Genomic DNA, 27139 nt, shown 5'->3' with positions numbered 1-27139 from the left:
CTCAAAATCTGTCCTGCCTATAAGAAGTTCAGGAACATAGATGGTGCAGAGAGAGTGAGAGAATGGACATTCAATGACTGGCCCAACTTGAGACCCAACCCACAGACAAGAACCAATCCCTGACTGTATTAACGATATTCTGTGATGACTGCAGACAGGAGTCTAGCATAACTGTTCTGTGAGAAGTTCCACCCAGCAGCTGACCAAAATAGATGCAGATGCCCACAGCCAAACATTAGACAGAGTTCAGGAAGTCTTGTGGAAAAATTAGAGGAAGAACTGAGGGACCTGGAGGGCAGAGGGACACTATAAAATAACCAACAGGTCAACTAACAACCACCAACTAAAGAAAGAGTGAGTACAGGGCTAGACATAGACCCTGCATACACGCAGCATGTACAGCTTGGTCTTTCTGTGGGACTCCTAACAACTGGAGCCAGTTCTCTTCCTCTCTATTGACTGCCTGTAGATCCTATTCCTCTAACTGTGCTACCCTGTCTGGATTCAGTAGGAGAGGATGTGCTTAGCTCTGCAGTGACTTAATGTTCCAGGGTTGGATGGTACCCAGGGGTGGTCTAAACCTCCTCAGAGGAGAAGGCAAGAGGAAGAAGGCATGTGATGAGGGGAAATGGGAAAATAAAGGTGTTTGCTTGGGATACAGAGTAAATAAATAAATAAATAAATAAATAAATAAATAAATAAATAAATAAATAAATGGTGGGGGAACTAAATTACTAAAAAGAACTTCTGGAGTTAGAGAGCCCAGGTTTCAAATCACATTTATAAAATACAAATCCCTGACCATGCCTCAAGAGTTTGCTAGAGAACAAGGGTTGAAAAGATTGTAAGAGTCAGAGAACAGAGTTTGCTATGAGACCATTTCCTAATATGTCCAAGCTACCCCCACAACATCTCTCTAACATAAATCCCCAAATATGAAATGAGCAAGGATGACAAAAGTAGGCATACAGGCAACTTAAGAAATGCTAAGGTCTGGTGAACATTTGTTTTCTCAAAGGAAGAAAACAATTGATTATCTAATACCAAGAGGTCATGCCTGAAAACAAACATACTACTAATATTATATACACTAAGCAAGAACCTATTTAGCAATATCATACACACACCACTGCCACCGCTGCCACCACTACCACCTACAGTAGCAATGATTAATGAAAAAGAGGCCATGAATCTGAAGAACAAAGGAGGACTTGGAGGGAGAAAAAGGGAGAAATTATAAAATTATAATTTCAAATGATAAAAGAATTTAAATAAACCCTTTGAAACACACTAAAAGCTCTAGAAGAGAAATTTACAGCTTTAAGTGTCTACATTTAGGAAATCAGAAAGCACAAATAAATGACACTAATGCTACTCAAAAAAAAAAGTAATGCAAATCAAGAATTTGGACAAACAGGGCTGGAGAGAAGACTCAGTGGTTAAGAGCACTGACTGCTCTTCCAGAGGTCCTGAGTTCAATTCCCAGCAACCACATGGTAGCTCACAACTATCTGTAATGGGATCTGATGCCCTCTTCTGGAGTGTCTGAAGACAGCTACAGTATACTTACATATGATAAAGAAATAAATCTATTTTTAAAAAAGGATTTGGACAAACAAGAGCAAACCAATAGATGGTAAGATACAATAAAAGTCACAGCAGAAATTAAATAGAAACAAAGAATGCAATGCAATAACTAATCTAAGTACTATTGGGGAAATACTTTTAAAAAGTGTACTCCTTTAAGTTGGAAAACTTAAAGTCTACAAGCAATATTTCAGAAATTATTCAAAAGAAATAAAAACAGAATGAAAGTAATCAAAAGTCCTTCAATGCAACCAGAATTACCATAAAATATACAGCAGGTGAAAACAAAACAAAACAAAACAAAAAAACTGTGGAAAAAGACTTTCATGGTTCTATTTACCAAGAAATTAAGGCCAACATTTGACATAAGGGACCTCATAAAATCAAAAACATTTCTCCATAGCTAAGTAAAGAACAAAGAGGAGAGGAACCTCATAGAGTGGAAGAGAAGCTTGACCACTATACATGTGACAAAAAATTAGTATAAAAAATATACAAAAAACTCAAAATACAAATGACCCAATACAATGTTTTCAAGAAGAAATGAAAATGGCTAAGACTGCAAAAAGTATCTATCACTTTTAGCAATGAGTGAAAGGCAATTAAAACAACTTTGAGATTTTCATCTTATGCCAGTAAAAATGACTAGAATCAATAACTGGTGATAAATGCTGAATAGTACAATCCCAATGGTGGGATTGTAAACTGGTATAGCCACTCTGGAAATAACTATGGAGAGTCCTTACGACTTGGCTATCCCATTCCTTGGTATATATGAAAGTATTCAACATCCTGATACACACATACTTGCTTAGCCATGTTTGTTACCATGTATTCATAATAGTCAAGAAATGGAAGCAAGGTAAGTATACTTCAGCAGATGACTGGACAATAAAAATGTGGTGCATATACACAATGGAATACTACTCAGCTATAAAGAAAAATGAAATCAGACTGAATAGAAGACTGGAAGTTTAAGAGCTCTTACAGAGGTGTCTGGTTCCCAGCACACATATTAAGTGGGTCACATCCACCTGCTACCTCTAGCTCCATGAAGATCTGCCCTCACAAACAGATACAAACAAGCACATGTAATTAAAATTAAAATAATCTTTAAAAAAAGTAAGATGAGCAGAGGGGAAAATTTTCTGAGCAGAAAGAACACCAATGGCTTATGGTCTAAGATCAAGAATTGACAAGTGGGAATAAAATTGCAAAGCTTTGGTAAGGCAAAGGATGCTGTCAATAGGACAAAATGGTAACCAACAGACTGGGAAAAGATCTTTACCAATGCCACACCCTATAGAGGGCTAATATCCAATATATACAAAGAACTCAGATGTTCCTCAATAGAAGGATGGATACAGAAAACGTGGCACATTTACACAATGGAATACTACTAAGCAATTAAAAACAATGACTTCATGAAATTTGTAGGCGAGTAGATGGAACTATAAAATATCATCCTGAGTGAGGTCACAAAAGAGCACATATGGTATGAACTCACTGATAAGTGGATATCCATTCCATATACAGTCACCAAGCCTGGATGCTATTTTGGATACCTGAAGTGCTTGCTGACAGGAACCTGATATGGCTGTCTTCTGAAAGGCTCTGCCAGAGCCTGATGCGTACAGAGGCAGAAGCTATACAAAAAGAAGTTCCACCCAAAAGGTCAGGATACCCAAGATTAAATTCACAGATCATAAAAAGCCTAAGAAGAAGGAAAACCAAAATGTGCTTTTTAGATGGGTGAACAAAATACTCACAGGAGGAAATATGGAGATAAAATGTGGAGCAGAGACTGAAGACCATCCAGGCCCCACCTGGGATCTATCCCATATATAGCCAACAAACCCAGATGTTGTGGATGCTGGGAAGTGCTTGATAATAGAAGCCTGATTTGGCTATCTCCTGAGAGGCTCTGCCAGAGCCTGACAAATACAGAGGAGGAATCTCACAGTCAACCATTGAACTGAGCTTGGGGATCACCGATGGAGGAGATGGAGAAGGAACTGAAGGAGCTGAGGGGATTTGCAGCCCAATGGAAGGAGCCCACTGTCAACAGGCCAGACCACCTCTCCCCACCCTCCCCAGAGCTCCCAGGGACTAAACCACAAACCAAAGAGTGACCCATGACTCTGGTCCTACATGTGGCAGAAGACAGCCTTGTTGGCATTAGTGGGAGGAGAGGCCCTTGGGTCTGAAGGTTTTTGTTACCCAGTGTAAAGGGAATGCCAGGGCAGGAAGGTGGGAGTGGGTGGGTGGGTAGAGGAGCACCCTCATAGAGGCTGGGGGAGGGAGGATGGGATTGGGGATTTCCGAAGGGGAAACCTGGAAATAGGAAAACATTTGAAATGTAAATAAAGAAAATATCCAATTAAAAAAAAAGTAAAAGGATGGTACTCCAAGTGAGAGTAGAATACAGAAGCCATGGCAATATTGAGTGTGAAATAGGATGTATTCCAATATGTGGGAAAAGTAAAACTCTCCCTTTTGTAAAAAAAAAAAAAAAAAGAAAGAAAGAAAGAAAAAAAAACAAGAAGAAATAAAAGGAAAAAAAAAAGAATGAGAAGTCTGAATGAAGAAGAAAAAAAAAAGAAATGAAATTTATAGGTAAATAGCTAAAGTAAGAACATAGTATACCGAGTAGGGTAATCTATACCATACAAATCTGTGCATCCTGGCTCAAAATCTTCATGTGAATATATAACCCAGAGAAACCATGTTGTATAAGTAAAAATGAATGTAAAGGAATAATAAGGAAGACAAGAAAGGAGCAAGAGAGAAGAATAGAAGATAACGGTTTGGAAGGGAAATTTTGTGGAGGAGTTTTAACTGAGAAGGAGGGAGGAAGGGCAACACAGAAGGAAAGACGGGGAATAAGAAGTGACAAATAACAGTAAAAATGTATGAAATGTATCCTATTCAAACTCCCAAAGGAGGGAAGCATCATCAGTTCTACTATGATACACATCACCATCAGCATGGCATGATGACCCTATGAGTGCACTAGTGGCATACATACCTTGGCATCAACCAACAACTCTCTAATTGAACTGAAGACCCATTCAAAAAGAAGAAAACCTAGCCAACTTCCCAGGGCTGGTGAAGAGGTATAGTCACAACATATGGTGTTTTGTATCTGGCTAGTCTTACTTACTTCTTACTTACTGTAGTCTTGAGGTTCATCTGTGTTGTAGAGTGTGTATGTGAGTGAGTGTACTGTACCAGAATGTTATTTTATTTTAATTATATTTCTAAAACTGCCTTACATTGCTGAAATAGTTGTTACAACACGTTTTCTCCTGTCTGCATTCTATTAAAGATTTAGCCTTCAAGACATGGTGGTTACTGACAAGACCCCTGCATACACCAAGATGTGAGAAAATTACTAATTACAACCTATTTGCATAAGAAAAGGGGACAACATAATTCCTTCAGAAGTCAACAATTTTGTGATAACTGAATCCAAAAATGCAGAAATGTTTTAATTGGCTGACAAAAAAATTTAATCTCTATTTTAAAGAAATTATCAACGATGACTAATGAAACTGTTCTTGAATTACCATACCAGTGGAAACTGTTAGCATTCCTTCTAGGCTCCATAGAATAGTTACTTAGCAACAGCCAAGTATGCCTGACTCAGTATAAAAGGGGTTGCCTACTCCCTCTTCTCTCCCTCTCTCCCCCTCCCCCCCCCCCCGCCCCCCTCGGCTTCCTCTCTTGCTCTCTGTCCCATCTGTCGCCATTCCCCTCCCCTCTCTCCACATGTTCATGGCCAACCTCTTCGGTTTCTCTCCTCTCTCAATTCCTCTCCACTTCCCATGCTGTAAATAAACTCTAAACTATACCATCCTGTGGCTGGTACCTCAGGGGGAAAGGATGGGTCCCCAGATGTACTCCCTCCCCCCAAACATATCCCTGGTCTCTTTTTTTCTGTTTCTTTCTTTCTTTCTTTGTTTTTTTTTTCTGTTTGTTTGTTTGTTTTTAAATAAAACACAACATTGGTGCCTAGACTTTCAGATTTAGAAAATCGCTAGTTCACAAAACCCTGCTGCCACATGGACAGCCACTGCATCAATTGGTAGATCTATCCATTAAAACTCTGATGAACTGGTAAACTCCCTCCCCACACTGATCAGTATACACGTTCTCTGGTCCCAAGGGAGGGTCGCTGAACTTGCAGCCACCCTGTGCTGTCCTTGAGGATGAAGACATTCAGTCTTTATGACTGGCCTTTTACATGACCCTTATTCTAGGACCTCTAACCTTAGGTGAATTCCCTCCCTCTCAGAACCAGTTTTCTCTTGCTGCTGTAGAAAAATCCTAAGCTTAGGTAAACCGTTCTCCCATGGGATGGGGACCACACAGCCACTAGCTTCCGTGTGACATAGGTCTAGACTTGGCTGCCTCTTTGTTATTAATTTTGTTCTTGGGATACTGGTAGAAAGATTTTAATAATGTCCTATACCCAAAGAGAAGGTCTTTGCAGCTGTGTCTCCTGGTCTAATTCACAGTACCCACCAAGTAACATCTTTACAAGATCACTTAACTAACACTTTAAAAACAACTCTCTCAATAGAGATTTGTAGGCTCTCTCCCCCCTCCTTCCACACTTTTCTCACCATTTGCTCTCGATCCTGGTTCTCCACCTCCTAGATTCTACAGAATATGCCTCAGGAAAAGCAGCCATTTGCTCAACCTCAATCCTACCTCTGTGTGCCCAGGACTCTGCTCTGCCAAGCTGCTTCCGAATTCTGGAGGAACTGTGCACTGTCTGGTTTTGTGGCTTTCTTGAACTGATCTCACTCACTCTCCCTCCAGAGCTGAGTTGCTAGGAGACAGAATCCTGCTTCAGGCACTGGCCCTTGTCCTGCACTCCACAGATGTCCATCCCAATCCCTTGCAGGGACTTTGCTCAGCTGCATGCTGTGGCCACTGCTGGCCACCAAGCTGTGTGCCCTTCTCATTGAGTCACTTAGATTTGATTTGACTGAATGTTTGTCTCTGCTATGGTTCTATTACTACATGACTTTCTTCCAGGCAGAGCTATAACCTCAGCACCATCTATCTTTATTAAGGACAGTCCCAGGACTATCTATCATCCTTGCTACAGATAGTTCCCAGTTAGCTGCCTGTCAATTAAGAAAACATTTTCCTTCTATCCTGCCTTGACAAATAATGATTTCTAAACAGTAAAAGATTAAATGTCACTGTCTTAAATATATGTTTAGCCTTGTTTTTTGCTACTACCAATAAGTTACAATGTGCTCTCTTTAACTGGTACAGACTCCAACAAGTAATTAAAGAAACACAGATTGCCTAACACATGATTAATAGACTAGCCCTCAATCTTGTCAGAAATCTGCTAAATCTAATAATGTTTAAGCTTATGAGAGACAGAGACTCCCAAAATCCGATAGTTGCTCTCCAAGGTCAGAGAATACACCGGCACAGCAGTAAGATTCTACCTAGATTGTGGTATGATAACCACTGAGAAACACTGCTTCATTGCCTTGCCTGCTGCCAGGGTATGGCCTATACTGTGGACAATCAGAGGAAACTCAGAGTGTTAAATATGTCTTATTGCCTAAGTCAATTGACCCTAAGGTGGGTGATTTCTTTCACAAGAACCTATTCCCTAGGAAAAAGCTTTTTGTCTTCTGGGCTTGATGGCAACTGACTCTGGCCACATTGCCATGGAGATCACAGGGACCAGGGAACTGTTTAGATAATGGACCAATGTCTGTCATTTTTAATTAACATCATTCCTAGATTATAATTTATTTTTTCCAGATTTCTGAATACATAGAAAGCTAAGTTTGATAGCTAAAAAGCAGATTTAGTTCCTTAGCCCAAGGTAATCCACCTTATATGTTCATTAGCAAATTCATTAACTATCTAAGACTGCCATATTTCTTAATCAAAAAGACAGGTTAGCCTTGCTCATAGACTTCATGATAAAAACACACAAGTTCATATATAATCTTTCATGATGTAACCTTCAGGAACTCTTTATCTAAACTCAGTTTCCAGTGACTAAATGCTTCATATTTGCTCTTTTTGCTATGCCACTGTACTAATAATAATTATAGTTCTTATAAATTAGCCTAACTAATGAAATGTTTCACTATGTGATCTGACTTTTATAATCGTAAGTTCAAATTTTAAGTTTCCTTTGGTTGCCTTTTAAGCTAACACATAAAGTGTATCTCGTTCTGAATCTACACTATAAGCTATCATACTCAAATATGTTTTCTTTGGTTGTCTTTTAACTACAGACTTAAGATGTTTCTCTTGTTAAGCTATATGATCAACTATATTCTTCACAAGGCCTTTTTGAGTTTCCTTTTGTTTCAAATAGAAATTTAAAATTGTTTCTAATTTTACTAAATTTATGTATATTGTCTCCTAGACAAAAGGAAAAAGCCTTCTTGCTCCTTTGCGCCACAAAAAGGTTTTTACCTTCCCTAAACTAATCTTAAAGACGGTTCATGTTGTTAACAAATTTATCTTTTATAAATTTATAAGTTATAGGAAACCCACTCATGTCTACCTCTCATGGAACAAAGAGACTCCACGTGCTAATCAATAGCTTAAAGTTTCCACTTACTACCTACTACAGAAGATGGGATTCCTCTCCTGTGCCTTGGGATTGAGATTCCCCTCACCCACAACCACCAAGTCCTAAGGGTTTCAAACGTACACCTAAGAAAAAATTTCCTTCTTCCAAATGTACTTAGCTTTATTCTCTACCTCTAATGTATATGTGTGTGTTTCAGCATCTTGTCAAGACCAGACTTTAACTACACCAAGGACAACTCCAGAGAAGCAACCCCCAGTTGTTCCAGTTTTCTCTCACAGACACAGGTATTTCTACTGAACTTGTTCCTTCTGATTTATCCACAGATGATTCCACAGACCCTTGACAGCAAGGAAACAGCCAATTCTCCTAAGATTGGATCAACATCCCCCTACCCATTTTCCTAGGTTTCTTAGAGACATGTTACCCCCAAACCAGCAGGAACCAGCTAAAGATCACTACAACCCTATTCCTGCTCCACCATCACCTCTATTTTTTCCTTTTTATTTAAACCAAAATAGGGGGAATGTTAGCATTTCTTCTATGCTCTGCACCACAGTTTCCTGGCAGTAGCCAGGTGTGTCAGACTCTCTATAAAAGGGGCTGCTAACACTCCTCACGCTCTCCTCTTCCTCTCTTGCTCTCTTTCCTTCATTCCCCTCCCCACCCCATCCCCACATGTTTATGGCTAGCCTCTATTCCTCTTCTCTCCCACATGTTTATGACCAACCTCTATTCGTCTTCTCTCTCCTATTCCCTCAATTCGCTTCCCTATTAAATAAACTCTATTCTATACTATACTGTTGTGAGGCTGGTCCCTCAGTGGGGAATGCTTCAGCATGCGCCCACACACATACCCTTTTCCCTCATACCATACCTTGACTATTGTGTTTATAAAAAGATTAAAGAGAAAGAGAATATGTTATGGTGGATGTGTATTCAGGTATGGGGGAAGGGGTTCTTCCAAAGGCCCCCTGAGGGATCAGCCACATGATGGTATAGTATAAAACAGAGTTTATTTAGGGGATGGGGAGGGGAGTTGGGGTAGTAGAGGTAGAGAAAGGCAGAGAGAGAGAGGAGAGAGAAGTGGGGGGGGGGGAGAGAGAGAGAGAGAGAGAGAGAGAGAGAGAGAGAGAGAGAGAAAGAGAGAGAGAGAGTAGAGTAGTAGAAGACTGGTCAAGAGAATGTGGAGAGAGAAAGGGGAGGGAAATGGGAGAGGGGGGGGGGAAAGGGGAAAGGGGTGAGAGGATAGAGCAGGAACAAGAAGGCAAGAACAAGAGAGAGTGGAGGGGGCAAGCAGTTCCTTTTATATTGAGTCAGGCACACGAGGCTGTTGCCAGGCAACAATGGGGCAGAGCTTAGACAAAATCCCTCTCTCCGAGTTTTGGTTTAATTAAAAAAGAAAATCAGAAAGAGGTGATGGTGGAGCAGGAATAGGGTTGTAGTGATCTTTAGCTGGTTCCTGCTGGTTTGGGGGTAACATGTCTCTAAGAAACCTAGGAAAATGGGTAGGGGGATGTTGGTCCAATCTTAGGAGAATTGGCTGTTTCCTTGCTGTCAAGGGTCTGTGGAATCATCTGTGGATAAATCAGAAGGAACAAGTTCAGTAGAAATACCTGTGTCTGTGAGAGAAAACTGGAACAACTGGGGGTTGCTTCTCTGGAGTTGTCCTTGGTGTAGTTAAAGTCTGGTCTTGACAAGATGCTGAAACACACACATATACATTAGAGGTAGAGAATAAAGCTAAGTACATTTGGGAAAAAGAAAAATTTTTTTCTTATACATATGAAACCTAGAGGAATCCCACCTTCTGGAATAGGTGGCAAGTGGGAACTATAGGCAGATGTACTCATCTGGGTGGAGTCTATTTGATCCATGAGAGGTAGATCTGAGAGGTTTCCTGTAGTTTACAAGAGATAACAACATAAGTTAACAACATGAACAGTCTTAAGATGAGTCTTTAATGAAGCAGGTTGAACAGGGGCTTTTTCCTTCTGTCTAGGAGACTGAATATATACCACTTTAAATTTAGTTAAAAGACAACCAAAAAAAAACTTACAATTTGAATTTTTGATTATATAGTTGAATCATATAGTGGAGATGTTTAATGTTAGGGCAGTGGTTTAGCAAGAAGAGGAAATATGAAGCTTTTAGTCAATGGAAACTGAGTTTAGGTAAGAAGTAACAAGTTACATCTGTGAAAGCGCTTGTATCTGACCTTGTGTAGTGTTTATTGTGAAGTCTGTAAGAAATCTGGCAGTCTTAGCCAGTGAATGAATTTATTAATGAGTAAATATAGTGGTGGATTACCTTAGGGTAAGGAGCTAGGTCTGTCTTCTAGCTGTCAAGCTATAGTTATCTTAACTGTCCACATAGTCAGAAATCTGGAGAATAAATTACAATCTAAGAGTCAGGTGTTAATTAAAAATGACAGAGTTCATCTATAGTCCACTGCTGACCTGCCAGCCAGAAGACCTCATTCTCTCACTATTTGCTCTGCTCCCAATTTGTTTTGTGAAAAGTGGGTCTGGTCCCACCCCTGGAGTCCCGATACTTTGCTTTTCCATGGGTGTCTATCTGCACCTGTCCCTGTGGACTCCATGACAACTTGGGCAGAGTCAGTCTGGCTTTTAAACCCAGAAAACAGAGAGCCTTTTACAAAGAGCCCTTTTTTCCCCTGTGGATTAATTAACTTGAGAAATGACTGACTCACCTTGACTTAGGCAATATGAGTCACTTGACTCTTAGGGCTTCCAGTCTTTACCACAGTGTTTCTTAGTGGTTATCATACCACAATCCAGGCAGTCTCTTGTAGCTGTGTCTATATCTCCTGGGACCTTGGGGATAGGCTGTTAGGCTTTGGGAGATTCTGTGTGTCATAAACTTAAGTATATTAATAATTAGCAGACTTCTGAGAAGATTGAGAGCTATGTCTATTGATCATATCTGTAGCAAAAAATCATTATCAAGGCAGGACAGGAATGAAAATCTTAATTGTTAAGTGACTTTCACAGGTATAGAAAAACACATTTTGTATTAGTAGAGAAACACTTGGCTTCGAGTTGGTGTGGACCAGAATGGAAGAAATAATAATGATGACAGTGGTGGATTGAGACTGTGCTGACAGAAGGTAAGTGTGTCCAGGTCTATGACACAAACTGAGTGGGTGGGCAGACTGTGGGAAACGGGCTGGACTTTGGTGCAAGACAGGCAAGTGTGTATGTGTGGTCAAGGGACCAGGTGCACTCTTACCTCAAGGGCATGGGATTTGAGAAGTCACAATAGGCCATATGGCACTCAGATGGACTGGCTGTTGCTGGCTTTATTTTGAGCAAAGGCGGTGAAAGTGGCAGTGCACAAGTAGGGAGGAGCTCTGTCCTAGCAGCCAGAAGCCCTAACCCAGTGGTGCCCAATCCCATCTGTCAGAGCCTGAGATGGGGAGGAAGTTCCTGAAGTAGCATTCCATCTCCTGGCAACTCCACTGAGGGGGTAGGAGAGAGCTCTGCCAGATGGTGGTGTTAAACGGAGAGCTGAGGTGAGAGACCAGATGGAGAAAGTATGCCCACAGCAGTCCTGCTATCTCTCAGATGTGGGACAGCAGCAGCAAAAGTGGCAGCTCTGGCGGAGGCAGGACTCATTTTCACTACATGAGTCCCAGGTAGAGAGAGACAAAATAGAGAACAGGGACAGTTGCAGATGAGGAACATGAGGGAAACATCTTTCAATAATATTTAAAAAGTCAATGGCCTAAATTCTTCAATCAAAGGACACTTTTTAAGAAACAAAATCTATGTCATGTACTATGTACAAAACACACAGAGTGAAAAGATGCATAACAGAACTCCAGTCATATAGGACCTGGAAGTTACCATGTATCTGTAAACCATTAATTGGCCAAATAGATTTTATTCTAAAACTAATCAGAAAAGATAAAAAGAGATTACATTAAAAAGGAAAATAGTTAATCAGAAGACATTACTATCTTAAATATACATGAACCAATTTCATAAAAAGCTTAGCAATTACTGAGAATAAAGTTACAGATTAACATCAACCATTTAATAATGGGAAACTTCAATACATTACTTTCTCAAACCAAAAGGAAGTCAGAACAAAAATTAAGCAGAGAAACAGTAGAATTTAAAAATATTATACACCATATCAACACATAAGCATATTCTACCCAAACACCAAAGAAAGAACATTCTACTCAATAGACCACTGAAGTTTCTCTAAAATAGAACATATCCTGAGACACAAAACAAACCTGACCAAATTCAGAAAGACCAAAATGGCTCTGTATAGCCTACCAGACCTAAACATTATGGATTAAAAACTTAAAATCAACAGCAAACAAATGTCTAGTAAGCACAAAAATTTATGGGGTGTCAACCATTTAATATTAATGATAAATCTGTCAAAGAATAAATTTAAAAAAATCTGGAGTTAAATGAAAGTGAAAACACAACAAAACCTCTGGAACACAGTCCTATTGATAAAATTATGCACTCCACCTGCCTAGATTCTGTACCTCATTCTCTTGGGAGTTGCCTGGTGTGTGACCTTTTCCCTCTAGCCTGTACACCCCCTCCAATTTGCCATATGTAGTCCGAATCCTATATACAGTACTTCTATCTGGCACCTCCTGCGGTGCCTTAACCAAACTGTAGGGTTCTACCAGGAACCTGTCTGGACCCACAGGTCACTCCTCTCACCACATCCAACCTCTCAATCTAGCCAGATCTATTCCTCATACTCCTTATTTAGAACAGGTAACACATCCTGTGCATCAGCTAAACCACTCTGCCTATTTGCTCTCACTCAAGATAAACCATTTTCAACATCTTGTCCCAATCCACCCACACATCCTTCCTTCTGTTACAACTTGTTCTGTTCATATCAAACATAAAACTAAGTCCATCTGTCCCATTCTCATGGCAAAAATACACCCTGATATGAAAGATGAAGTTGGCACCTACTCTCCTAAGCCTAACCATCCTGTAGTAATGTTTGTCAATGAGAATCTTCTAGATTAACTTCATTCAGGACACAAATCTACAAGAGCAATAGTTAACTTCAAAGAATAAGCAGTCCAATAGAGCTAAGGAGAAAGAATTTAAACAGAATAAATGGCTAGTGATGCCTAAGAAAACCCAAACATGAGGCTGATGGAAATGAAGAAAATATAAGACTGGTGGCCAACTAGAAGCTTCACTGTATTGCCTAGTATTCATGGTGCTGCAAAGTAAAAGTACTTTTCTTTTACTACTGGAAGAGGAAAGTAATCAAGCTAAAAGTATTGAGAATTGAATCAGACACTTGCCTCAGGAATATACTGGTGGAATGATAGAACATTATGATAGTAACGTGACACTTTAAAAAAAGTGGTTCTTCTTGCAATAGAAAGTAGAACAATTAACACAGAGATCCACAATTAGAAAATAAACATAAATCGAGACTCTGAAGCATTGTCCTAAATAAGATATCTTTATCAAACCTTCAAGAATCAAGGATTTATGTAAAAGACAGGTAGTAAAAAAACCAAAAAACAAACAAACAAACAAACAAACAAAAGACAGGTAGTAGAAAATACCTACTGTATGGTGTCCTACAATTACAACAGGAATTAACATATTATCTCAGAACTGCAACACTACAAACTAGATTTTCACAGGTTCAAACCAGACAAATTTTCTGAAGACAATAGCAGTGACTACAAAGGCTGCTAATCAACAAGATAGTTTCAACGTGTCATGAATGAGAAGGCCAGCTTTCTTCAATGGAGAATCGCTGGGTATATTAATCACACTCTAGGGTAGGCACCTGGCACTCCCTGCTCAGGAGCTGTTGGCTAACACAAAATAGAATCCACTGCATTGTGCTTTTTTTTTTTTTCTTTTTGGTACACATTATGTTTTTGTTATTTCATTTTTCTTTGGGACTTTTTGTCTTACTGTGTATTTTTTTTTGGTCTGTTCATTTTTGTTTTTTTCTTTGTTTTTCTCTTTGAGGCATAGAGAAAAGACAAGGGTAGGTAGGAAACTAGGAATGGTATTGGATTTGAGACAGGGGATAGAATAAAAAATTGCAAAAAAGAATTACTAAAAGATGTGAGTTAACAAAATGAACTAGAAGGGGAAAGCATTAGAAAAAGGACTGAAAGGCATTTCTTGAAAGACTTTTTACAGATAGGCAATATACATATGAATAAACATTTAATATTGATAGCCATGGGGAACTATAGCAAAATATAGGTACGTGGGAGGGAGGAATCACTTTACATATTTTAAAATAACTATTGTTGGAAAGGTATAAAAAGTCACAAAAAATGAAATGTCACCACGTAATTCAACAATTCCATATTGAACACTTATGCAAAGGAAATGAAACTGATGTTGGTGACATAGAAATACCTTACATTTTCAATGATTGATAAAAAGAAAACAAGAACACACTGCATCTTTACAGACTATTCCTAAGTACCTAAGACAGAAATTCTACTATCATTAAAATTATGAATGAATCTGGAGTACATTACAGCAAGTGAGGTAAGCCAGACATAAAAAGACAAAACATATACTACTAATCTCAGGTACAGATGAAATCTAAAAATTTCATAGAATGAATGTTTACTGTCAATAGTTGTGAATATGATTTGAAAAACTGTTAGTGTCGAGTGTAAAATTTTAATTATATAAATGCTTAACAGAATTTTACTTGATGTAATGAGTATGCTATTTTGATTGTGATGTCTATATTCAGTGTCATTAAGCTGTAAAATTATTTTATATATAATATAAATAATATATATAATATAAATAATATAAATAATATAAATTATATGTGTAATAAAATATATTTTGTATAATAAAAACTTGTATAATAAAGCCATCATTATTGTAGCAAATGTTGAGAATTAGTAAAATATTGATGGCTGTCCTTACACTAAGGTTACATTTGTCTTCAAAAAGTAAAATATTTTAGTATATGTATGCTCATAAAATTTTGACTAGCCTGCCTTTAATGCCAGCACTTGGGAGGCAGAGGCAGGCGGATTTCTGAGTTTGAGGCCAGCCTGGTCTACAAAGTGAGTTTCAGGACAGCCAGGGCTATACAGAGAAACCCCGTCTCAAAAAACAAAACAAAGCCGGGCGTGTGGCACACGCCTTTAATCCCAGCACTCGGGAGGCAGAAGCAGGCGGATTTCTGAGTTCGAGGCCAGCCTGGTCTACAAAGTGAGTTCCAGGACAGCCAGAGCTATACAGAGAAACCCTGTCTCGAAAAACCAAAACCAAACCAAACCAAACCAAACCAAACCAAACCAAACCAAACCAAACCAAACCAAACCAAACCAAACCAAACCAAAAAAATTGACATTCCTATTTAGTATTATGTTTACTTTTTTTTTTTCTCCCTACCCCTGGCTCTGCACTATAGTGTTATGTTTACTTTTTATCAGTAGAGTTTTTTTCAGTGAACAAAACACCAGTAATAAAGAAGAGAGAAAGCCCTGGAGAGATGGCTCAGATGTTAAGAGCACTGGCTACTCTTCCAGAGGTCTTGATTTCAATTCCCAGCAATCACATGGTGGCTCACAACCATCTATGATGAGACTTGGCACCTTCTTGTGGCCTGCAGGCATACATGCAGGCAGATCTCTGTATAAATAATAAATCTCTAAAACAAAAACAAGAGAAAAAGAATACTATAAACTAGCATTAGTTCTACCCAGGAAAAATTTAATTAAAGAGTACTTCCTCAATTTTTTAAAAAAATCCTGTCATTATATAACAAAGGTAGAAAAAAAAAGAGAATAATATACTTAAGGATGCCAACATTTTCAGTACATCAAGACTGACAATCTGAGCTTAATGAATATTACACACATGGTAGAATTAAAGAATCAAACCAGTGTAAGTTGTGCTCAAAGTTGTACATGTAATATGGCATGTACATATTATTCCAAAAAATTTTTTAAAAATATAATTGGGGAAAAATAAGTACTTACTTAATCATTTCAAAAAGCTTTGGATCTGAGACTTTGATATTTCGTGCCATATTCCATGAAAGATGAACCATGGGTACTACTGACTTGATACTTTGCAATTTATTCCATTCATATCGTTCAACTGCCAATTTATATTGGAAGGCTAGGAAGACAGAAAATGTTATAAAGTACCAAAAATGAACAAAAGGTTTAAGAACCCTATTATGACACTTCTAAGTCCATCATTTCTGAAAAGTATAAGTGCACTGATAGATTATATTTAAAGACTGTCATGTAATAAGCAGTGCTAATAATTGACATTATTGCTATGAAATTTTTATATTTTGCTAGTTCATCATTTCAAATTATGATAACTTTTAGTCCACAATATTGTGGATGACGAACTATTGTAGATGATGAACCAGCAATGTAAAACATATGTCCAGTTCAGATTCTTCTGGTGCTGAAGGTCAAATATTATTTATGCATTTTAAACAGACATAGTAAAGTTTCTGGAAACATGAAATAAGAATTCTAAAGAATACAAGAGACAGCTTAGTGGTTAAGAGCACTTAACCACTTAACTATTAATTAACTTAGTGGTTTTCTTGCAGAAGACCAAAGCTTCAATTCCCAGCACCCACATGGCAGCTCCCAACTGTCTGGATCTCCAATTCCAGGAAATCCAACACCCTCTTCCAACATCCTGGGTACAAGAAACACATCAAACATATATGCAAGCAAAACTCTCATATACATAATATAAAATATACATGAAAGTAAAACTCATATATATTAATCACTGAAAAAATTTAAACATTTAAAAATCTTTAGAGTCGGGCACTGGTGGCACAGCCTTTAACCTCAGCACTTGGGAGGTGAAGGCAGGTGGATTTCTGAGTTCGAGGTCAGCCTTGTCTACAGAGTGAGTTCCAGGACAGCCAGGGCTATACAGAAAAACCCTGCCTTGAAAAAAAAGAATCAATCAAACAAGCAAGCAAGCAAGCAAGCAAGCAAGCAAGCAAGCAAGCAAGCAAGCAAACAAACAAAAATTTTTGGGTTCTGAATAACCAAAATAAAATACATATTTTAGTAGTCTTTAGATAACTTAATGAATCCAAAGCACAGAACTCAAAATGGGCATATGTTTTAATGTACACAGAAAAAAAAATTAAAAACACAGTCTCTAAAGGAATGATCTTCTGTAATGTAAAAATGAAAAAACTACATTGGTGTGCTAATTTAAATACCTGTGAGTGGACCAACATTCCAGGTGATGTTGTTACACCACCCAATAGCCTGAACCCAGTGAACAGTGCCTGCATTTATCCAGACCAAATCACCAGGTCGTTGAATAAACCTATACACTGGAACATTTGCTTCATAAAGATCTTCAAGGTTCGGCCACCAAGAACTCATCAGGAAATTCAAATTATTTCTGGGAGGAAGGAAGAATACAGATAGTCAAGAATTTAAAAACCCAGAGTTAAAACAAACAAACAAAATCCAAGACACAAATTTAAGAAGGTGTGAAACATACATATTTAGATCAGATTTTTCTGGTGCTGAAGGTCAGATTGAAGGCCAAAAGAGCCAATAAGTTAAAAATATTATAATATTTATTTAATTAAAATGTTGAACTGTAAAGCAATGGGAAAGGTACATTTCTTTTTAAAAGTGGCCGGGTGTGGTGGTGCACGCCTTTAATCCCAGCACTCGGGAGCAGGTGGATTTCTGAGTTCAAGGCCAGTCTGGTCTACAAAGTGAGTTCCAGGACAGCCAGGGCTATACAGAGAAACCATGTCTTCAAAAACAAAAAACAAAACAAAACAAATAAACAACAAAAAAAGTGAAGATGTCAGACCTGAAAAATACTTCATCTAAGCTACAAATGATTACTGATTGATTTAAGACTGATTTATTTATGATAACTCTTGTAAAACATCATATTTAACAGTAACTCTCTTATCAGGGTGCTCCCCCACTGGGCATTGAGCCTTCACATGACCAAGGGCCTCTCCTCCCATTGATGTCTGACAAGGCCATTCTTTACTACATACGTGGGTGGAGTCGTGGGTACCTCCATGTGTAATCTTCAGTTGGCGGTTTAGTCCCTGGGAGCTCTGGGAGCTCTGGTTTTTTGATACTGTTGTTCCACGTATGAGGCTGCAAACCCTTTCAGATCCTTGGGTCCTTTCTCTATACCTCCTCCTGTGCATAGTCTGATATCTGGCTGAGAGCATCTGCATCTGTATTGGTCAGGCTCTGTCAGAGCCTCTCAGGAGACAGCTCTACTAGGTTCCTGTCAGTAAACACTTCTTGGCATCTGCAATAGTGTCTGCTGGGTTTGTTGTCTGCATGTGGGATGGATCCCTAGATGGGGCAGTCTGGGGATGGCCTTTCCTTCAGTCTCTGCTCTGTATTTCCCTTTGACAAGAGCAATTCTGGAATAATATTTTTGAGATGGGTAGGTGGTCCCATTCCTCAACCAGGGATCTTGACTATCCACTGGATATGGTCTCAATAGGTTCAATTTCCTCTTTGTTTTAGTTTTCTGAGACAAAGTTTCTCTGTGTAGCTTAGGTACTCCTGCATCTTACTCTGTAGACCAGGCAGGCCTCAAACCCACAGAGATCTGTCTGCCTCTCTAATATGAGTTATAGTGTTAAAGATGTGCACTACCATTGTCCAGCTGAAAATATTATTATGTCTGTCACTGCAATATAAAATTCAAGAAATAATTTCTATCTGGGATCCCCAAGAACACACTGGACTTGAACTCAGGAAAGCATTTGCACTTTTCTTCTTGTTCTCAACCTATATAGCAAACTGTCATCCCTCTGTCTCCATTTATCTGTGGACTCCCAGAATCAAGAGCAAATCCAGCTTTGTTCCTTCTTTCTATCCCTTTGAGGGCTACTATACTATCTATAGTCCAACCCATACCTTTCAGTCAGCGACTAATACCGAAAGGAAAAAAAATATGTTTTTTTTCTACCCAGGAAACCCAGTGACCACACCAGGACTGAGGTAGGTACATAACATCATGCTTAGCATTCTCCACTACATATGTCTTCACTCTCAGCCTAGTAACAAATTACAGACACCTCTCATGCCTGTTCAACTCCATTCAATGAAATTCAAACTCTAGGGGCTGGAGAGATGGCTCAGTGGTTAAGAGCACCGACTGCTCTTCTGAAGGCCCTGAGTTCAAATCCCAGCAACCACATGGTGGCTCACAACCATCCGTAATGAGATCTGACGCCCTTTTCTGGTGCATCTGGAGACAGCTAAAATATACTTAGATAGAATAATAAATAAATCTAAAAAAAAAAAAAAAAAAAAAAGAAATTCAAACTCTAGGTTAAGGCCCAAGGTCTTCCTCTCCTTTTCATCTCTCTCTCTCCAGACAACTATTTGGTTTCCTGTAATCTACCTTAAATGTTAACATCCTTAGTAATCAAGGAAATGTGAATTAAAATTACTTTGAAATTTCACCATCTCCCCAGTCACAATGGCCAAGATCTATAACAGAGGTAACAGGTCATGCTGTCAAGGATATGGAATAAGGGAATCACCCTTTCATTGATGGTGGGACTGAAAACTTGTAGAGCCACTGTGGAAATTTGTCTGGTGGTTCCTCAGAAAAATGGGAAGTCATCTACTGAAAGATCCAGCTATACAACACTTGGGTATATCAAGTATTCTACATCCTACCACAAGAACATTTGTTCATAACAGCCAGTAATTAGAAACAAGCTAGATGTCCTTCAACAGAGGAAATGAGTAAAGAAAATGTATTATACTTGTTACCTCAGAGAAAGATAAGTGGTGCTGCACGCCTTTAATCCCAGCACTTGGAAGGCAGAGGCAGGCGGATTTCTGAGTTTGAGGCTAGCCTGGTCTACAAAGTGAGTTCCAGGACAGTCAGGGCTACACAGAGAAATCCTGTCTCAAAAAAACAAACAAACAAACAAACAAACAAAAACAAAAAACGATAAGCACTAATGGAGCTAAACCATTCACTGTTACCTGTCAGCAAGATATGATGGTGGAATAGTAGTACAAAAATTTTCAATCAAGCACTCTCTGCTCAAAATTAAGAAAATCTTGAATTGAGATAAGAAGGAACTCATGCCCAGCAATGTTTGGTGGCCAAGATCCTTAAGACTAGATACCTCAGTGTAATCCAAATATTACTGTTTTGTTAAAGCAACATAGCAATAAAATGTCTAGTCAACATTCTACTATACTGATAGATCATTATCTCACTCAGATACCAGTATAGAAGCTTACACCTGCAATAGATAGAAACAAATACAAAGAACTACAAGTGAGCTTGGAACTCAGTCCTAAATGAGATGTCTATGTCAAATCCTTTTCTTTTTTCTTTTTCTTTTTTCGAGACAGGGTTTCTCTGTGTAGCCCTGGCTGTCCTGGAACTCACTTTGTAGACCAGGCTGGCCTCGAACTCAGAAATCCGCCTGCTTCCCGAGTGCTGGGATTAAAGGCTTGTGCCACCACTACCCGGCTGTCAAATCCTTTTCTAAGGGCTCAGGGAACCCTGACCAAGAGGAGGCATAAAGATTGTAAGAACCAGAGTGGATGAAGGACACCAAGCAAAAAAAGACTTTGTAAATATTGCTAAACCAATGCACAAAGGCACTGGTTTCATGCATATTGCCTGTAGAGTTCAAGTCAGTTAAGAGTTCCAATGCTGAGAAGGTAGGTTGAAGCTCCATTCTAAACACATAAGCAGTTGATAACTGCCTCAAAGAAAAACTTTTCTCGTTTTTAAAAATCACCCTTTTACAAGTTACCCCTCATTCATACTGCTTTAAGTAACCTCAGAAAATAACTAACCCCAGCAAACTCTGACTCACCTATAGAGAGCAAAAAAGGGCATGTGTACACAGAGAAACACTTGAGAAGTCAGGAAAATAGCTTATTTCTTCAATGGAATAAGGAGTGTAGCTGCCCTTTGCTGAGTGCCAGGGATGATGTACTTTAAAAACCTATCTGATGACTCCTCATATCTCCCTCAATTTATGCTTTTTCTTATCTTAGATCCTTCTCCTAAACTTAGGACTGCTTTAAAATCATAAATGCATTCTTACAAGTGATATCAATCGTGCTTTACAACACACTATGACTTCTATGATATTTTTGAGCAGGGACAATCCTGACAACCGCTGGCTTTATGTCAAGCTCCCTAGAGCTTAAATCTCCAGCAGTATATCTGAGTCAACAGTACTCATTCTTGTAAAAGAAGTCAGATGTACTTTTTAAAGTGTAAACATCCCTTAAATTGTTGTGCACTTGGGAATAATTTTTATCTGAATACTTTTTTCCCCCTAAATTGGGCTGTACTTAAATATGACTAAAGTAAAATGATCTGGGCCAGACTGTAGAAGTCTTAATCCAGCACTGGTTACAATACAATCAGGCTGAGCTGGGTTTTCTTTTTGCCTCATCATGGATAGTTTTTCCCTTCCTGCTGTAAAGCCTGCAGAACATCAGCATGCTTACCAAGATCAACTTCTGTAGCTCATTTCTTTATTCCGTCATTAGCGCCCTAAATGGGGTGAAAAGTTGTTTTTCATGGTTCCATAAAAGTTATACAAATTCACACTGCAAAATATACTGGAGTAAAAACTGGCACTCTCACTCACTAAGAAATTCAACGTTTTTTTTTTTTTTTTACCTTATTCTTTACAATAATTTGAACCTATGTTAAAAGAAGTTTACTTCTGAAACCTACTTTTCACAGAAGTCATTCAGAACACCCCAATAATCTTCAGGTACAACAAACCATTCACAATCACCTGGACCAATATTTATGTTAACAGAACAGAAATTGTTATTTTCTTGGTGACCTGAAAAGAAAAGAGAATGGATAAAGTCATAAACATACTGGAATTACAGGCAGCTGCAATACTTGCTGCCTTTTTACATGAGTCCTGTGCTTCTATTCTAAAGTTAGATCTTCAAACTTGTAAAAGTACTTTATAAATAGACCTTCATGGAGTGTGTGTGCACGCATGCATGATATGCCTGTCTAGCCAAGAAGCAAATCAGAGACTTATCAATGGAGAAGATACATTGTTCTTCATATTCAGGGTACAAAATCTAATATCACCAGTCAATTACTCAACTCTACCTTGCAAAAGAAACCTTGTGGTGTTAAAAATATTTTCTAAAAGGGCCACTAAAATTATTAAAAATATAAAAAAATATTTCAAATAGAACATTTATACTGCAGTCATTCCAACTTGAAAACAACTGTTTAAATAAAACATCTAAGGGTAGGAAAATGAGTTGGTAAGGTGTTTGATTCTCATGATTCGCTCTTTAAAAAGCCACCCTCTTATGAACATACACAAAATATCAACCAACAAATATATTTATAGGTAAAAAATACCAGCACTTTGGAAGTAGAAGTAGAAATTCAAAACCAACATCCATTATTGAGTTTCAAAACATAAAGAGTTATCAATCTCTTTCATATACTTCATTTCCTCTCTGGTTCAAAAGAAGATAAATCCCATTTTTGTCAACATGTAACTTTTGTTTTCAAAGTAGAGTACTTCCTAAACTGTAGTACAAGGGTAGAGAAAGTTTTGAAAGTCAATGTGTGCCAGGCAGTGGTGGTGCACGCCTTTAATCCCAGCACTTGGGAGGCAGAGGCAGGCAAATTTCTGAGTTCGAGGCCAGCCTGGTCTACAAAGTGAGTTCCAGGACAGCCAGGGCTATACAGAGAAAACCTGTCCCCCCCCCAAAAAAAAAAAAAACCACAAAAAAAAAAAAAAAAACCCACACACAAAAAAAAAAACCACAAAAAAAAAAAAGAACCACAAAAAAAAAAAAAAAAAAAACAGAAAAAGAAAAAAGAAAGTCACTGTGCAACCAGACTCCTTTCCAAATGAAGGCAAACCTAACTTTGAACAACAAAAATAAGTACAACATTATGAAACTGAAATAGAAAAATAAAGTAAAAAGCAGCTTATGCTTATTATCAGTGAACATGCTTACAAATTCATTTGGGAGCATCACTCCATGCCAAAAGACTTTTGAAAGCTACAAAGATATGGACTTGGGAGACTGCTCAGATGTTAAATGCACTGGTTGCTCTTCCAGACAATCCAGGTTTCATTTTCCCATATCCACATAGAGGCTTACAACCATTCATAATTCCCTGCCCAGAGTTCATGATATCCCCTTATGGTACCTAAGATCATTGTACACTTGTGATGCATAGATATATATCCCAGAAAAATACTCACATTATTAAACATAACAACAACAACAACAACAAAACTCTGTATATATAATGTTTAAAAAATAAATGAATGACTATACTACCCCTTCCTGATTTTTAAATTTTTCTAATTACATTGTTCTTAGCATGGGAAAAAAGAATTTAAAACACTTTGGAAAATAAGTACTATATGCTTCATTATTAGAATTATTATAGAAATTTCAAACATAAAAAAGAACCTAAGATATTTGTTTTTAAATATTAAGAATAAATGGTAAGAAATTAGCTCTGTCTTTTACAAATGTGATTACTTTCAACTAAGCAAGATGTTTGATCATTTCAATCACCTGGTATTCTACTCCCTGGAACTTTCATACATAGTTGAACTGAATTCATCCCCAGTATAGTATAGCCAACATGACTGAGAAGATTCCCTGCTGATACAACACGTACAAAAGCAGGAAGCTTCGTCAGCTCATGTAACTGCAACTTCCACCTGCAATAAATAACAGTTCACAGTGAAAACTTCTGTAAATGTAATGAAAATTAATTAAGTTGTTCTTAAAACATCTTGTGGTAAATAATGAAAAGTCAATACACAAATAGTAGTAAAGAGTTTTTCCAAAGACAAAAATGTCCAAAAATGTCACTGAAAGAATAAATTGTATAGCCTAGAGAAAAAAAAAGAAAAAAAAAAAAAAAGAAAATTGACTTTCTATTTTTAAATGTTGACAGCTTAACTCTTTGGTCTTTTTCAGTAAGAAGAAAGAACTAAAAAAAAGGTGTTCTTTTATTGTTAAGAATTGGGGCAGTGGTGGCACACGCCTCTAATCCCAGCACTTGGGAGGCAGAGGCAGGTGGATTTCTGAGAAACCCTGTCTCAAAAAACCAAAAAAACAAAAACAAAAACAAAACAAAACAAAAAACTATAGTAGTAACCTGTAAAAATAATTTTGAAATGATAAAGTTTTCAATCAAAATACTAGACATGAAAAGGAACATGAAAATACACAATTCCAATACAGAAATCCTCTTTGTTTCCATTCATACAAATAGTACTGGGATAGAAGACTTACTTTTTGTTATCAGACAGATCAATGTTAATCCCACATTTTATGGTTTTAAAGGGTGCTTTCTGTCTCCTTCCAGAACTGGGGGGGGGGAAAAAAAAAGGTGAAGGCATGACTTTGAGACAAGAAAACTACATGACCGCCTACAGTTACTTACTTATCTGAACATGTTGATTCATTATCTGAATAGTCTCTAACTTGTGTTCTTCTCTCATTTTCTTCCTATTCATTAAACAAAACATTCAGTTATTGTAGTATTAAAGTTCCTACTGCAATACCATAAATCAACACTAACTTGTACATTTACCTTTTTAAAAACTAAGAAGCAGCCTGGTGTGGTGGCACACACCTTTATCCCAGCTTTATACAGAACGCAAAGTTATTAAGAACTTCTTTTTGTTACTATTGTTTGTTGTTACCCTGCAAATTCTTCAAACTCTAACTTTTGACACAAATTCTACAGAAATAATAAAGTTCTAGACCAATGGTATTAGAAACTAAATACTTTATATAATAATATATGTAATTTCTTTGATATTATATAATATATGTAATTTCTTTGATATGAATAATATATTACAGAAATGTATATAAATACAGAACAAAGGCATATCATACACAAAACTTAATGTAAAAGGAACAATAACTAAAATGTAAGAATTACAACTTATGCTGGGTGAGATGGTGCACACCTTTAATCCCACCACTTGGGAGGCAGAAGCAGGTGGATTTCTGAGTTTGAGGCCAGCCTGGTCAACAAAGTAAGTTCCAGGACAGCCAGGGCTATATAGAGAAAAACAAAACAAAACAAACAAACAAAAAAACCAATTTATAAAATTCCTAAAAGAAAACATTGGTATATCTAAATGAGCATATATTCTACAATACTCTTTTGCTATGAATACCGATAAAGAGAATCACACACTCTTATCTATAACTTAACACATGGCATAAAAGGTATAAAAAGGAGATACTAGTGCCTGTCTTTAGTCCCAGTATATTAATGGGCAAAGGTAAAATGATTTCTGTAAGTTCAAAGATAGTTTGGTCTAGGTCAGCAAACCAAGGGTAATGAGACCCTGGCCTTTAAAAACAAAAACAATGAACAACAAATAAATCCAATCCCCATCAGGCTGGCAAGATGGCTCAACCAATGTAGGAGTCTACCACTAAACATGATCACCTAAATTCAACTTGGACCCAAATCGTAGAAGGAGACAACTATCCCCACAATTATCTTCAGACCTGCACATATATGTGCCTACATCTTCTCTCCTCCCTCTCTCTCCCTCTCTCTGTATCTCTCTCTTTCCATCCCTTGCCCCCTCCCTCCTAGTAAAAAATTGTAAATCAGTATTTTTGTGCTTCGAAAGATTTCATAAGCCAAAGAAGTTACTCAAGAAGGAAGGAAACAGAGAACAAAAGGTTTCAACATCAAGAACAGGTAAATAAATACTTCTATCACTAATAACAGAAGTATCTCAACTCAACAGTAAGTATCCCAGTTAAATCATAAACAAAGGATTTTTATATACATTTCACAAAAGATGCTCCACAAATGGGCAATATGTTAAAAAAACATAAAAGAGCAAAATTTAAAACTTTAAAATTTTATAAACTGCAAAGAATAGTAGAAAGATTAGAGAAATCAGACCCAAGAAAATCAAGTATTACAAATGTTAAATCACGCAACTATGACTAAAAATAACACAGTAGCCCTTTACAAAATCTGCCAATCACATTGTGTACTGTTGAAGAAAAATAAAATGTTCACAGAAATACCTGTATTGAGGCTTGCTCCTTTTAACATAACTTTAGCCATTTTGTATTTAGTCTCTATTTTACTCATAAAGTGAAATTAAGTTCAAGTTCTCAGACTCTACATCCCAGAAGTAATTATCCATAGCTGACACTAAACAATTTCATTAATAAGCCAAAAAACTGAATCATTTGTACCCTGTTATCTCAATTTACTGAGTACCTTGAAATTCACCTGTCTACCATCCTTCTTACCTTACTCAAGACCAATCAGCTTAAAGGTTAGCTGACAGTACTTTGTCTAGTAAGCCAAAATGTGTACCACTTCACTGTTTGTCTTCAAACTTTTGAACCTAGTTTTTCATATAAAATTCCTGCCCTGAAGACAACTGGTACCACAATTGAGTTTTTCCTTGTGATCCTGTTTGTCCAGTATTATGGTGTGTGTTCCATGTTCAATAAACTACTCTTGCTTAAATGAGATTGGTGTACCCAGGGTTTGTGTGTGACAACTCCCAGACCCCACCAATCTGGATTAGGCTAGTCAGAACAGTATTAGTGAGAAATGGAAACTACAGATAGATACAAATAGCAATTTACATAGCTAATGAAAACTGTTAACAAAAAGACTGTGTTGTTGTGACAGTTCAGCAGAAAAAGAATCTTTTTGCCAAGTGTGACAACCCCACCTTAGTTTCCCAGACTTAATATTGTAGAAGGAACCAATTCCTGTAAAATGTCCTCTGATCAAAGTATGGATGGCACACAGACACATAGGCATGCATACTGCTTATATGTGCAGGTGGATGTGTGCATTTACACACACACAAAGTATTGACAAATATTTTAAATCTCAAAAGCACTATACTAAAGTGTTAAACATCTTAGTTTAT

The 27139-nt window shown here is 37.7% G+C and overlaps 1 protein-coding gene across 6 annotated transcripts in view; it reads right to left on the bottom strand.

Moving 5' to 3' along the window:
• LOC146999834 (histone demethylase UTY) overlaps positions 1-27139 on the bottom strand; it is a 115614-nt gene that overhangs the window by 7394 nt on the left and 81081 nt on the right. For 4 of the 6 annotated variants that reach the window (XM_085834407.1, XM_085834410.1, XM_085834408.1 and 1 more), the window contains 6 exons: positions 24646-24710; positions 24495-24569; positions 23766-23914; positions 21922-22036; positions 17411-17598; positions 16182-16323 (listed from right to left, as the gene is read on the bottom strand). In XM_085834407.1, the coding sequence (XP_085690533.1) occupies positions 16182-16323; positions 17411-17598; positions 21922-22036; positions 23766-23914; positions 24495-24569; positions 24646-24710 (734 nt within the window). Of the gene's footprint in view, positions 1-11282; positions 11817-16181; positions 16324-17410; positions 17599-21921; positions 22037-23765; positions 23915-24494; positions 24570-24645; positions 24711-27139 lie in introns of those variants that run through there. The other 2 variants (XM_085834412.1, XM_085834411.1) reach the window with 2 other exon arrangements.

Source organism: Mus caroli, unplaced genomic scaffold (assembly GCF_978045245.1).
Source record: "Mus caroli unplaced genomic scaffold, Mus_caroli_1 scaffold_34, whole genome shotgun sequence".
NCBI classification, from domain to species: domain Eukaryota; kingdom Metazoa; phylum Chordata; class Mammalia; order Rodentia; family Muridae; genus Mus; species Mus caroli.
Note: the sequence above shows the minus strand (reverse complement) of the source record. Positions and strands in the feature narration are given on the sequence as shown.